At 36.3% G+C, this 15,468-nt stretch overlaps 1 protein-coding gene across 1 annotated transcript in view; it reads right to left on the bottom strand.

Annotated features, from left to right (window-relative positions):
* LOC136032725 (uncharacterized) overlaps nt 1-15,468 on the bottom strand; it is a gene marked incomplete in the record, with an annotated part of 160,949 nt that overhangs the window by 13,000 nt on the left and 132,481 nt on the right. Inside the window, 3 exon segments of the mRNA XM_065713042.1 lie at nt 344-494; nt 3,310-3,536; nt 8,776-8,964. Coding sequence (XP_065569114.1) covers nt 344-494; nt 3,310-3,536; nt 8,776-8,964 — 567 coding nt within the window.

Genomic DNA, 15,468 nt, shown 5'->3' with positions numbered 1-15,468 from the left:
ATATATAAAGTCTACCTTGCGCCGAGTGCCGAGGCCTCACGGCGAAGCTGCAAGGCTCCCAGTACTATATATATATATATATATATATATATATATATATATATATATATATATATATATATATATATATATATATATATATATATATATATATATATATATATATATGTGCTAAAACTACATATATAGTACAAAACATACACATTATAACAAATAAACGAGTTAATTGTAAAATATTTAACATAAATAAAATAAATAATAAAACCTAAAAAATAAAAAAATTAAGAGATTATGACAAGAAAAATATAGAATTAAACTATTAATAAGAAAAAGACTAGCTTACATGGATTGGCCACTTTCCAATTTCTGAAAAATGCAAGGATGGGTCTCTGTGTCTTCTGATATACCCTTCTAGATGCGGTTGCAGTTTTGGACTAGGGGGAAAGAAATAAAGACAAATAGCCAAAAGCTCCCAGCCACGTCGAAGGCTTTCTCTAAAATAAGAAGACAAAATTGTAAGAGGCTTCGCTGATCAGGATAACACAGTTTACGTAAAGTTCTCCGAACTTTTGATGAGTCCAAACAACAATCATTTTTTTTAATTTGTTTATGTCCATAAGTGAGTAAATACAAGACCACTCAGAATGTTTGATGCTACAAAGTTGTACTAAATTTCAAAATATAATATGAAGAGAAAATAATAGTAAAACAATTTTTTGGCGATACTTAAAAAAAATCCTAAATACAATGTAATGCAATGTTCTGTTTTTTTTTTAATACAAATTCATTTTTTTGCCATTTTTCCTAAAATAACTAAACACCTTCATTTGGTCTCATTGAGTGACTTCAATAGAGGGCAGGAGGGGTAAGCAAAAAAAGCTGAATGAATGCTTTAATGAGAATAGGGCCACTATCTACGCCTTGATCTTTGGGCTAACTAAGGGTTGATCTTTGGGCTAACTAAGGCTAACTTGGGAACTAAGGGTTGAGAGCATCGGCTCTTAATGATTATTTTGTACTTTTTAAGTTTTAGCGTCACTTTTTACTTTCATTGAAAAGAAAAGAAAATCCTTTGTTTAGTCAAAATAGAAGATAATGAGAAAAGAGAATAATTTTGATCAAAGAGGGTGAACAACTTATAAGACAGGAAACGCTATTATAAAATATATCAGCACCAACTAATCCTCAAGACTTCTTAGTATGTTAGACAGCGTTAATGATTTTTTGTCAACGTTAGTGATTTCTTCTTTGACGTTACTGCTAGCTAATCCTTTTGTAAATTACTCACGTTTTTTCATCTGGATCAAAGAGCATGAACAACTGATACAAGTCAGATCTTCCGCGATTTAACATGGAAAGACAGGAATTAAAAACTACTAGCGCCAAAAGCAGCGTAGTGGTTGGTGAAAGCATTAGAAGTGTCTCTAAATAAGTAGGAAAGTTCAAACAGAACTGGATAATTGATATAAACAGTTAATAGGATTGATATAAAGTAAATACAGTATAAACAGTAAAGTATAAACAGTTGATAAAAACATTAATAGGCAATCCTATTCTGTATACTTGTAGCATTTAAAGGTAAATTCTCTATATAAGTAATAACTGAACCATACTTGTTTAGTTTCAAGAACTAATTTGACTCAATAGGCTCATCCAGGCTGTACAGAGTGGGCCTAGGTTCAAACTGGTAGGCCTACAAGTTAAATGATTTTGGGCTCTTTACGCTCACCTGCATTTTAAGCTGCCTACAAAGGCAAGTATTTGGCTGTTTAGTGTAGGCTAACCTACTGTTTAAACACATATACTAGGTCTAGTCTTATATTTTCGCCAGACGCTAGATGGGGCTGGTGATGTCTTGGCACTAGCCCAAGTTTTCCCTCTTACCAGTTCCCCATACTCTTGGATCTGGATCTTCAGGAAATGCGCTAATTGTATCAAGCAAAACTTATCATTTGAATTTCGTTTAAAGTTAAAATTTCTGTCAAATTTTTGTGCATGTAAAAATATAGAACATATACAGTTAATGACTCAGAAGAGAATGAAATTAATTGAACTTTGTGTTCAAATTTATTAAGCATAAGTTTATTGAGAATTAATAATAACAATTTGAGAAAACTAGCTTATACCCGAAAGATTAGCTTTAAGGGTTCAATAAAATTTTAGTATTATAGGTCACCTTTAGTATTTATAGTTCACTTATAGTATTTATATTATAGTATTTAGTATTTTAGTATTTAATATTATAGTATTAAGTATATTATAGTATTTATAGTATTTATAAGTCACTTATAGTATTTACAGGACCTATAGTATTTATAGGTCAATCAAGAAAATATAATGAAAGAAAGAAAATGCAAGGCGTAGTGTATGTCCTAAGCATATTTAAAAGTCTTATTAAAATGTGCTCAGCTTTTTCTTCTACTATTGAAGGAAACATCTTGGCCGAAATAAGTCAAATTTTGGCTAATTCATTATCAAAAAGATTCTCAAACAAATCAAGGGGGGAGAATAACCAGTTGCAGTAACTATACAACTTATTTTTTGAGAGTGTCAGCAGTTTAGTCACGAAGATCCAGGTATTTGAGTTTCTTTTCCTCGTAATGTGGAGGCATTATACTCGTTTTTTAATTTCTTTTCCTGGTAATGTGGAGGCATTTTACTCGTTTTTTAGCTTTTTTCCTCGTAATGTGCAGGTATTATACTCGAATTTACTGAGGCTCTTTTATATACTCTTTGGCTAAGATTTGAAATAAAAACTTTATATAATTATCAGAAGGAGATCCATTAATAAGTATATTATCACACATAAACTACAAAAAAAAATGATTTAAACAGTGTGAGTGACGAATAAAACCATTAAATAAATCATTTCAACCTGGATCCCTAATCTTACCCAAGAATTATTACACACTGGGGATTTTTCAGTAGTTTGCTTACACAGTCAGATTATTCAGGTATCATAGGTCGTATTTGGGGTTTCTTAAACCACACTGTTTAGTTCAAATTCAAGTCCTAATCCATATTCATCTCTGAGCCCCATTGTATCACTGAAAGGGGTGCAAACTTCCTTTTTGGGATTTTCAGTAGTTTGTTTGGACAAATCCAAGTGCTTGTGGGTCTCATTGTTGGGCTGTTTAGGTATTATAGTCGTATTTAAGGGATATTTAAAATTTACTATTTGCTTTAAATTTGAACAAAAAAAAATTTAACTAAGTCCAAACCCATATGCTCTACACCCATCCATTTGCACCCATTGCGTCCACGCGTCGTTGCACCCCTAAATTGATTTACAAGTACTGTACAACTTACTTTTTAGGATTTTCAGTAGTTTGCTTGCATAGATCCAGGTACAATTCATCTCGCAAAACGGGTTTATTCCAACCAATAGTACAAATGTCCAGAGCAACCCCGTTACAGGTCATATCCGGTTTGCACTTTCTATCACCCATATAAATTTGGAGCAAACGGAATAAATTACATGACTCCTTCTTTAAGCTCTTATCGACAAATGGTAGCATTGGCTTATTTAAGCTATCCTAGAAAGAAAATTTTTAAATTAAGTATAGTTAATACAATTAATTTACTGCGCATAGTTAAAAGTTTTGATATATAATATTATTACTAATAACATATGGAAGATTTGGAGGTTGTTAGATATTCAGAAGTTCTTTTAGTTATATCCACTGTCAAATTCCAGGTATACTGTAGCATTTGTCAATTTCGTAAACAGCCTATATTCATTCTTTGTTAATTATGGGTATAGTTAAATAAATCGACTTTCTGTAGTAAATTTGGAGATGGTAATTTTGTTTACATCTATGTTTTGCTACTAATTTTAGCGCTACATGTATGGTCTCTTCCTTCATCGCTTGAATGCTTTGAAGTAAGTAACAATCACTATTGATAGTTATTAAATAAAAGAAAAACGAGTTCCTTCGACTGAAAGTAAGGATTAACACTAAAACTTAACGAAAAGAAATCATTACGTATATGAAGGGGGTTGCCTCCTCCTCAACACCTCGCTCTTTACGCTAAAGTTTTTTTGTACTTTTGAAAAAAAGCTTCTTACTGTTCCAATTAAACGACCCTTGTATTTCAGGAGTCGTTCTTAAAGAATTGGGACAAAATTAAAACTTTAATGTAAAGAGCGAGGTACTGAGCAGAATGCAAGCCCCTTCATACACGTGATAATTTCTGCCCGTGTTTCACTTTTTATGTTGCTCCTCACTTTCAGTTGATAAAATTTACTTTTTTATTTAATTTCTGAAAGATTTTTGAAAAATCCCAAGAAATCTGACTCCATCTCCACAGAGAAATACCCTACTCACGGATATGTCCTAGACAATTCAATCCCGGTGAAAATTTACCCAGGACAATTACCCCTAACAGCTCCAATTGAGACAGAAAACAAAAAATCAAGAAATATAAAAAGAATTTTGTATAGGAATTCTGGCAAAGTCCTCCAGTGTATAATTTCCTCTGACAAGTTCACCCCCTGGAAACTTCCCTCCCCACGGAAATTTCCCACGTAAAAAAAAAACAGTGGAAAATTCGTCTTCCCCCTAACATGTATGCATGCTTCCCAATAACAAATACTATGCATAAACAATTAGCAATTTTTTAACTTAAAAACCTTTCCCCCAGGGCTCGAGGGGGGATATGTTATATCAAAAGGCATAGTTTTTGGGCCTTTCAACTATGATTAACAAAATGGTTATCTTAAAATTTTAATCAGACGATTTGGGGGAAAAGGGGGAGGGGGCCTAGTTGCCCTCTAATCTTTTTGGTCACTTATAAAGGGCACTAGAAATTTTAATTTCCATTTGAATGAGTAAAAACAGATTTGTGCCGGTTTCAATTTAAGAGTGCCAAACCGTTTTTTACGTAACCCTAATTGACATGCAGAAGAGGGGCAGTTCCCTGTCGCAGGTGCCGTTGTACCTGCCGCGAATCTCCCTTAAACTGCTGAGATCAAGTGGAACGGGAACTGACGCTTCCCTTGTCTATTGGGGTTCATACAAGGATGCTGCCAGATGGACTAGTACACAATGTTGTGCTAAATTTTACCGTAAGGGCGAAATCAAAAGGAAATGCCAACACCGATGTCATTAAAGCTGGTTGCAATAATTTCGCAAAAAATATGATAAACGAAGCGAAAAAAAAAATCATTCGGTCTATGCAAAGTTACGCTACTCGGTAAACCGAAAGGCAGAAAGCTGTTGACATTTTTGCTGACATTTTGAAAGTTCTTGACTATTGTGATAAGAATTCAATGACCCTACCAAAGTTCGTCATCTATGGACCAGAAGTCCCTACAATTGTCGGTGAGGCGAGCACTACACTATCCCCAGAGGCGCCATTTGGACGAAATCTTGGGGTGGGCATAAACTCCATCTTGGGCTCCCCCGACTGACTTCGTGTCGCGTAATCATCTAGGAAATGGGCACTTGACAAAACTCGAGAATTTTATTATGTATTTTACCTACTTTCAAAGTTTACAATAATTAATAGCAAATAGCGTAATTACCCCAAGGGACGTCAAGTAATTATGCTCTTTGGTTAATTCAAGGTGCAGTAATTTCAATTCAATTGGACAGAATGGATTATGTTGGACATAATGGATTATTATGGCAAGCAAAGAGCCCTTTGTGGCGGAAGCTTGGGCCCCCCTGGAAAATCTGGGGTGGGCATTATGATTGCCCAAGTATTATTTTCGGTCTGTTCAATGATGATTATGTAGTTCCAGCGAATAATGAGAGTTTTAATTACGTCCATAATTCAGGTAGTACATCTAACTTAGACCATGTTTGTCATACGTCACCGTAACTATCAGGGAAGTTGTTGTTAGTGATTCCAATTTTACGTCAAAACACTTTCCTTTGTCATTTAGTGCTCTGATCGCTGATTATGACCTTTCTTCTAACCAGCTTCCGAAAAAGCAATCTATATTTTATACTAATGATTGGGACTGGTCGTCTCTAGATCTTTTCCAGAATGCGTGCAATGATGTCCTCGCAAAAATTTACCGTTCGAGTTCGATTTCGATTTCAAAATACCGTTCGATTTGTTGATGCAGAGTTCAAAAAAGGATATGTGTGACTCTTGAATTAAGTTGAACATTTATTCTAGTGAACTTACTCATAACCTAGTTCTTGCAGAAAATTCGGTAGTACCTACTAGGCGAGTAAAAGTTGGAACTGACGAGCCCAGCTGGTCAACTAATTATAATTCGTAAAAATTTTTGCTTTTCTGCTAAGTTTTGGCTTTCAGTTTGGATTGAAGCGGATAAACCGTGCGATATGTGGCTGCGAAAACTGCACATTTATGCTAAATGCCATTTAACAAAGCAGCTTTCTCTGAATTGAGGTTCAGTTATTTCGTCTTGTTTGAAAGAAGTTCGGTCTCGGCCAAATAAGTTGTGGTCCAATCTTGTAAAAGATATTTCAAGTCAAATACCGTCTTGTATACCCCTTTCCTCATGGGTTGAACATTATAAAGAAGAATTTTTCTGCTCCAGATCGACGTCTGCAAGATAGTTTCAAAGTGAAACTCAATATTTTTTTTTGTATTATTCTAGTCCGGGACTGATTATTAAAAAGAGCCTGATTATTTTTGCAATTGGTAAACTGGAGAAAAAAAAATCTAGAGGATTTGATGAGATTTCTGGACAACATTAGTAGTTGTGTGGTGAACTGTTTATGGAACATTTAGTATCCCTTTACCAAATGGTATTTAATCTGGGATTTGTCCCTGATTCTTTTTCAATTAGATATTTGAATCCTATCCCAAGAAAAATAAACCTCCTTCTGAATGTTCGTTTTTTCGCCCAATAACAGTTGCAACGTTATTTTGTAAAATTTTTGAGAAATCGATAATTGATGAATTGAGAAGTAAATGTACAGTTCATTTCAGTCTCGCCTTGCACGTGGTTATGCCCTTTCTGCTTTGATATCTCCTTTAGTTGATGCAGAAACGCACGGTGAAAGTATTGCTTCAGCTGCCCATGATGTCAGACGTGAATTTGATTCACTTCTCCGGGAGGATATTATATTTGATTTAGGTTTGGCCGGTGTTGACCCCTGCATCCTAGCCCCGCTGGCTGACATGTATGAAAAATCTAAAAGTTGAACTTAGGCTCCCTCTACTAGCTAAGGAGTGTACTATTCTCTTATATGATTATGCTGTTTCTCCGCGTGGGAATCCCCTTCTCCCAGTAAAGGGAGTAAGACAAGGTGCTATTTTGTCACCGACAGTATTTAGTAACAGTATTGTAAAGCCACAGTTAAAGTTACTTATGACTTATATTCTGCGTAGTATTGATTTCTTTGATTGGTTGTGCAGATGACGTATTGAGCCACAGCCGGTCTCTGCATGGGCTAGAAGCTAATTTTATCAAGTTACAACAAGAGTATGCTTAATTGGACTACAGTTTAATGCTGAAAAGTATGAAGGGCTGTTATTTAACTCAAAATCAGATGCTGGTCGGAGCGTCATGCTTGGTAATTTTATTGTTGAGCTTGTGGATGATATCGTATATCTGGGTCTTCATATTGGGTCAAAACTAGAGACAGGAGGGTTACTGCTCTCTCATTTTCAGAAGCTCTCTTCACTTACGTACAGCTGTATAGTGGCAGATAAGCGGAAGTTTGATTGTTGTCTGTTGGCCCGGGTGTACAATGCTATGATTTTGCCTCATCTCTGTACCTTAGCCCATTTTGGCGCATTTTTACGGTAATAGATAAACTGAAATTACACACACTGTACTACAAGCACACAAAGTTTTTGCTGCACTTACCACCGTGGACAGGCAATAGGTATATTACGCGCCATTACAGTGTTACCAAGCCTGAAGAAGCAATTATGTCGCAAATTGATCAATATAATTAATCTCTCAGGACCCACACGTGGGCCAGTTTTTTCACAGCATTAGTCGGTATCTGTTTTTTTTTTTTTTTTTTTTTTTTTTTTTTTTTTTTTTTTTTTTTTTTTTTTTTTTTTGTATCAGATGAATTAGTATCTTGTGCTTTTTTTTTTGTTTTCTTTTTGTGCCCGATCTGTTTTCCCATTGGTGGTAATTAAATATATTCATTCATTCATTTAATCCTTCATTCTAGGACCGCTGGGTCTATACCATTAGCCTACCCCTGAAAAAAAAAAAAAAAAACAAAAAAAAAACAAACAAACAAATAAACACGCATCCGTGATCTTCCTCCTGCAAAAAATACACAATTCCACATTTTGGCAGATAGACGCTTGAAACCTCTAAAATAGGATTCTCTGATAAGATAAATCTGACAGTGTGATTTTCATTGAGATTCTATGACTTTTAAGGGGCGTTTCCCTTTTTTACGAAATAAGACAAATTTTCCCAGGCTCGTAACCTTCGATGGGTAAGACTAAACCTAATGAAACAAATATATGAAATTAGCATAGAAATCCGATTCTTTTGATACACCTATTTGTATCAAAATTCCATTTTTTAGAGTTTTGGTTACTATTGAGCCGGGTCGCACCTTACTTTCGGTTTGCTACCACGAGCTGTTTGAAAGGATGAAATTCAAGAATGTTTCCTGAAATTCAGAAATTCTTTTTCCTTCTGAATAAAAATTTTATTTGCGTTTGGATTGTTTATGAGATAATATTTTTGCTAAAAAGGAAGTTTTTTTTTTACTCTGTAGTCAAAATGTTTGAAAACGTTAAAAAAACTGATCCTTTTCTACCCAAAAATGCTCCATTATGAAATCAGGCACAAAGACATTCCAATTAATGACTAACCTTGCTCCATGAAAGCATATCTCGAACAGACACATTTTTTCTAAACAATCCTTTCTTATGAACGGCCAAATGATCAGCCGCAAATTTTTCTATGTCTCCACTACCTGTTATCAATTTCTCTGGGCCGATTATAGGTGGCGGTAATGTTGGTAAATCCCTTCTATCGCGTAAGGAAGAAGAGGAGATCACCTAAAAAAAATCAAATAAAACTGAGTTGATTCTTTGGAAGAACTATCACTTAGACGTTAAATTTCAAAAGCTGAGGTAATTTACCAAACCTGATCAAAGGAAAAATGAAAAGACGAATTGAAACTGAAATAAACTAAATATATTCAAAATTGCTATTTCCCAAGTAGGGATAGCTCTGTGCCACGGTTTGTTGAGTAAATAGCAAGGGGCTCAGCCCCTAGGATCCCTGACGCCAGTACACTCGTTTTGTTGTGCATTTTTGGCCTTTGGCTTGCTTTGACAGATATTGTGCCTGATGCAAACTTTTCCAGACTCCTACATCTACCAAATTGCTTGAGAGTGTTTATCAGCCCCCCTTTTACCCTGCTTTGAATTTTAGTTCTGTGCCTGCTTTTGATTTTATGCTTGCTTAATTTATTATTAACTGAGCCCCCCCCCCTCTGCTTGTAGCTTATTTGTTATGTATTTGACGCTTGATTTATGTTTGTTTTATTTATGTTTTGATTTATTTATTTATTTTACTTATGTTTGACTTATGTTTTGTTGTTCTACCTGATAACGTTTAACCCATTGCGTTTTTTTTGTGATGACTGACAGGACAGTCAGTTGTCCTACATCCCCTGACCCAAATAACTCTAGTGTTATGACTTTGGCTTTAGGGGTTTAAGGTCCAAATGAGACCAGTAGGTTATTGGAATTAGGTAGAAGAACAGTAATTGCAAGAAAACTGTTTGAACACCTCCAAAATCATGAGTGCAGGTGCCATTATGGTTCAACGCTCTAAAAAGACTTGGACCAGATGGCTCTATTATCATAATAGCCGCAAACCAATCAGTAGCTACTGCTATACTTTCTATTACAGCTATAGCAGTAAATGGATGTAAAGTAAAGTTTGTGCTTAGTCCTAGTTTTAACCCTGCTTCAATCAGAAATAGAAAAGGTATTGTTTTTATCCCATCTGAGGAGGTCACCAATCTGGATGATTTTGCCAAGGACATCCAAGTTGACAATAGAATAGAACAAGTGACATTGGCCTTTAAAAAACCAAACCCATCATTTATCACTCTGGTTTGCACCTCCAATCTGGATGTTCAGTTCCCACTGCAAATCTCTGTTTGGGTGCAAGGTATACAGTTAAGCAGTTTATTGCCGGAGCAATATAGTGCTTCAACTGCCAAGGTTTTCGCCAAATGGCTCCAAATTGTCGCAGAGACAGAAGATGCCTACTATGTAGTGGACAACACACCCGTAATGAATGCCTCCAATCCAAAACAGCAAAACAAGATCAGGTTCTCAAGTGCCCAAACTGCAGTGGTAACCATGCTGCTAATGCTAAGGAATGCCGAGTATTCATGGAGAAGAAAGCAATTGTGACTTATTCTTTCACCAATAATGTCACCATGAGAACTGCTGCTGAGGCCTTGAAGAAGGGACTTACAACACAAACCAAATATGTCCCTATGGCCCATAAAGACTCCTTCCCTCCTTTGGCACCTAACCACCATCCAGTTGAGGACCTAAACAAGAAGTATATAACCATGTTTGAAGGTGAGGCAAGACAGATTGCATTCTGTTCTGGGACACCACACGTCCCCTCCTTGGGCTAGGTGCCTAAGCAAACTCCTTTAGGTAGATCGAGACTTTAGGTAGGATTAAGACTTACTGGTTTGGTTCATTCCCTATAAGTTTTTTTTTTATCACCAATCTAACAGTTGATTCAAGAGTTATCCTATTTATCATTTAAGATTTATTAAGTCTGGTTAAATTTTTATATTTGGTTGTATGAGACTGGTTTTAATGTGTAAAATTGTATTATTTATTATAATTGTGTTGTATATGTATTTTAATTGCTGTTTGGTGATGCATAATTGCAGTATTTTGATTCCTGTTTTTCAAGGCAGGCAGTTGCTACAGGCGAATAACCCCCCTCCATTAGCAAGTCAAGTGATACTGTTCTGGTTCAGTGAACTGAAGTGACACCCAAGCAAGCTAGTGACTAAAGAAGGCACAGAACAACTGAGTAATACGAACGCATATGACCTATTGGTCGAACGCGTCAAACCCCAAACAACAACAACATACTGAGTTTCTAGTAAGATAGATTTTTCCAATGTTTTGTTTATGTCATGCGTAAGCAGAAAGGAAGAGGGGGTAACTTTCAGCATCCAAGAAGAATTTAGATAAAAACATGTTAAAATATACTGATTTAGGTATTGATATATTTTGATGTCTCAAAGAACAAAAAGACCTTTTAGATCCAAGAGACCTAAAATACGTGCGGAGAAAAAAAGAGGGTAAAGTTTGGCACTCTAAAAGAAATTAGACAATAATATGTTAAAAAAAACACAGAATGGGATAATTGACGCATTAAAAAAAAAAAACGAAAATAAAAATAATTTAGAAGGACCTAACACGTGTGTGGGCAGAAATAAAGAGGGGATAAATTTCGGCACCCCATAAAAGATCAGACAAGAACCCGTCGAAATACTACATATTTGGATGTCAAAAAGACGTTAAGCATTCCCAGGGAACTACAATACGGGTAGACAAAAAAGAAGGGGTAAATCTTGACATTTGATGAAATTTAACAAGAACATGATAAAACACACACAGATTGGGACATTGGCGTATTTACATGTCTCAAAAAGGAAAACAAAAAAAAAATATCCAAAGACCAAACACATGTATGGACAAAAATGAAGGAGGATAAATTTCGGTGTCCCGTAAGAGATTAGAAAGAACCAGTTGGGATACACAGATTTGGATATACACGCACTTGGATTTCTCAAAGAGGAAAACATCCTTAAAAAGGCTTTCCTCTCCTTAACATCCCCTGCCCCAAAAGTTATGAATCAAAGGACCAATAACTGATATGGTTTACTCATGTTTACCCACTAAAGATTTTTATTTCCTTTCTAGAAGTTATCACTGCATTTATACTGCTTTAAACACGCTCCTTTTTCATGTGGATTACTAATAAATATTCTTAAACCACCCGGACAGGAATTGATTAATAGGCAGAAAATTTTTTTATTTTATTTAAAAATAATATTGTGGATTAAAATGATTTATATTGTAAGTAAATAGTAAAACTATTGTAAAACAAAAACCAAGAGCTCACATGGCACTTGTGATGAGGTCAGAAGAGCCAAGAGCTCACATGGCATGAGCTCTAGCAAAATTCTAAGAATCAATAGATTGATTTAAAAGGAAAATCAGAGGCTTAATGCCGGTCGGCATTTAAAATAAGAGACGAGGTCCTTCCAAATATCAAAATTCATTAAGATCCGATTACCCACTCGTAAGTTAAAAATACCTCTCTAATTTTTCCTCTCCCTTCAGCCCCCCAAACGGTCGAATCGGGGAAAAAGAACTTATAAAGTCAATCTTTTCAGGTCCCTGACACATTGTCCTAGCACGTCCAGAAGCACTGAACTCACCAAAGCACTAGACCCCCCTAACTCCCCAAAGGGAGCGGATCCAGTCCGGTTACGTCAGTCACATAGTTTCATTCCGATCTCTCCACTCTAAGCATTTGCCAAGATTTCCAGTTTCCCCCTCCAACTCCTCCCAAAGTCACCAGATCTGGTCGGAATTTAAAATGAGAGCTCTGAGACATAAGTTCCTTCTAAATATCATATTTCATTAAGATCCTGTCACTCGTTCACAAGTTAAAAATACCTAATTTTTTTCCGAATTAAGCCCCCCCAACTCCCCCAAAGAGAGCAGATTTAGTCCGGTTATGTAATTAACGAATCTAGGACTTGTGCTTATTCTTCCCACCAAGTTTCATGCCGATCACTCCACTTTAAGCGTTTTCCAAGATTTCCCGTTTCCTTAAATTTCATTTGACTCGGATCACCCATTCGTAAGTTAAAAATACCTCATTTTTTCAATTTTTTCTCTCCCTCCGGTCCCCAGATGGTCGAATCGGGGGAACGACTGTTATCGAGTCAATTTGTGCAGGTCCCTGACACGCCTACCAATTTTCATCGTCCTAGCAACTAACACATCTGACATAATCTGAGCATATGACACATAAGATCTTTCTATATATAAAGTTTCATTAAGATCCGATCACGCATTCGTAAGATAAAGAAACCCCAATTTTCACTTTTTCCAAGAATTCTTGTTTTCCCCCTCCAACTCCCCCAAAATTCACGGGATCTGATCGGGATTAAAATAAGAGCTCTGAAGCACAAGATCCTTCTAAATATCAAATTCAAATAAGATTTGATCACCCGCTCGTAAGTTACAAATACCTCATTTTTTTCTAATTTTTCTGGATTAAACCCCTCATCCAACCCTCCCCCCCCCCCCCCAAAGAGAGCCAATCTGGTCTGGTTATGTCAATCATGTATCAAGGACTTGTGTTAATCCTTCCCACCAAGCATCATCACGATCTCTCCGCTCTAAGCGTTTTCCAAGATTTCCAGTTTCTTCCTCCAACTCCCCAATGTTACCGGATCCGGTCAGGATTTCAAATAAGAGCTCTGAGACACGAGGTTCTTTTAAACATCAAATTTCATTGGGATCCAATTACTCATTCGTAAGTTAAAAATACCTAATTTATTCTAATTTTTCCAAATTACCAACTTTGGTCCCCCCAGCTCCCCCAAAGAGAGCAGATCCAGTCTGATTATATCAATCACGTATCTAGGACTTTTGCTTATTCTTTCGATCAGTTTTCACTTTGATCTTTCCACTCTAAGAGTTTTCCAAGATTTCCGGACCCCCCAACTCCCCCCAATGACACTGGATCTGGTCGGGATCTGTAAGAGATCTGAGTCACGAGGTCCTTCTAAATAGCAAATTTCATTAAGATCCTATCACTCCTTCGTAAGTTAAAAATACCTCATTTTTCTAATTTTTCAGAATTAGCCCCCCCCCCAACTCCCGCAAAGAGAGCAGATACGTTCCGGTTATGTCAATTATGTATCTAAGACTTGTGCTTATTTTTCCCACCAAGTTTCATCCCGATCCCTCCACTCTTAAGTGTTTTCCAAGTTTTAGGTTTCCCCCTTCCAACTCCCCGCCCCCGTCAATAAGAGCTCTAAGACACGATATCCTTCTAAACATCAAATTTCATTGAGATCCGATCACCCGTTCGTAAGTTGAAAATACCTCATTTTTTCTAATTTTTAAGAATTACTCTCCCCCCCCCCCAACTACTCACAAGAGAGCGAATCAGTTCCGATTATGTTAATCATGTATCTGGGACTTGCGCTTATTTTTCCCATCAAGTTTCATCCCGATCCCTCCACTCTAAATGTTTTCCAAGATTTTAGGTTCCCCCCTCCAACTCCCCCAAATGTCATCAGATCCAGTCGGGATTTAAAATAAGAGCTCTGAGACGCAATATTATTTCAAACATCAAATTTCATTAAGATGCAATCACCCGCTCATAAGTTAAAAATACTTCATTTTTTCTATTTTTTCCGAATTAACCGGCCCCCCAGTCCCCACCAACTCCCCCCAATGACACTGGATCTGGTCAGGATCTTTAAGAGATCTGACCCCCCAACGGAGGGAGCAGATACGTTCCGGTTATGTCAATTACATACGTAGGACTTGTATTTATTTTTCTCACCAAGTTTCATCCCGATCCCTCCACTCTAAGCGTTTTCCAGGATTTTAGGTTTCGCCCCTCCAACTCCCCCCCAATGTAGCCAGATCCGGCCGAGATTTGAAACAAGAGCTCTGAGACACAATATCCTTAAAAATATCAAATTCCATTAAGATCCGATCACTCATTCGTAAGTTAAAAATACCTCATTTTTTCTAGTTTTTCCAAATTAACCGCAACCCCCCCCCCCCCCCCATTCCCCCCAGATAGTCGATTCAAAGAAACAACTATTTCTAATTTAATCTGCTCTGGTCCCTCATACGCCTACCAAATTTCATCGTCTTAGCTTATTTGGAAGTGCCCAAACTAGTAAAACCTTGGTAAAAACCAAGTACCGTAACAAAATGTAGGGTGAAATTATTTTTTTTTAATTCGGTAACTAATTATTCAACATTATTGGATAATATTCATAAAATCAAACAATAAAATAGATAAACAATTAGATAAGCTTAATATTAAAACATTATATATCTATAGAGAAACTCGGGAGTGATATTAAAAGGGCGATATACGCCACTTTTTTAGTTTTTCAGGAGAAACAAAAAAAGAGAAACAAATTTGTCGGTTGTGGTCGCTCTGAAGAATGAGGCCAATGGAGATAAAAGGAACACGTTCTAAATCCAATTTTTATGCTTTATTCAGTTGTACAAATTATATTCAAGCATTCCGAGCGAATTATAAAATTGGTGGCTCCGAGGTTAGAAATAAGTTACTGAAGATTATGAATATGGTTTTTGAAAAAGGGAAAGTACCTAACGATTTTAGCAAAACCTTAATTAAACCACTGTATAAGAAAGGTGATAAGAGTGAGTGCCGTAATTATCGAGGTTTAGTCTCTGTTGGTATCAAATTACTCAGTAATGTGATACTTTTTGCCT

This window comes from Artemia franciscana, chromosome 11, assembly GCF_032884065.1.
Source record: "Artemia franciscana chromosome 11, ASM3288406v1, whole genome shotgun sequence".
In the NCBI taxonomy this organism is placed as follows: domain Eukaryota; kingdom Metazoa; phylum Arthropoda; class Branchiopoda; order Anostraca; family Artemiidae; genus Artemia; species Artemia franciscana.
This window is presented reverse-complemented; position numbering and strand designations above follow the sequence as displayed.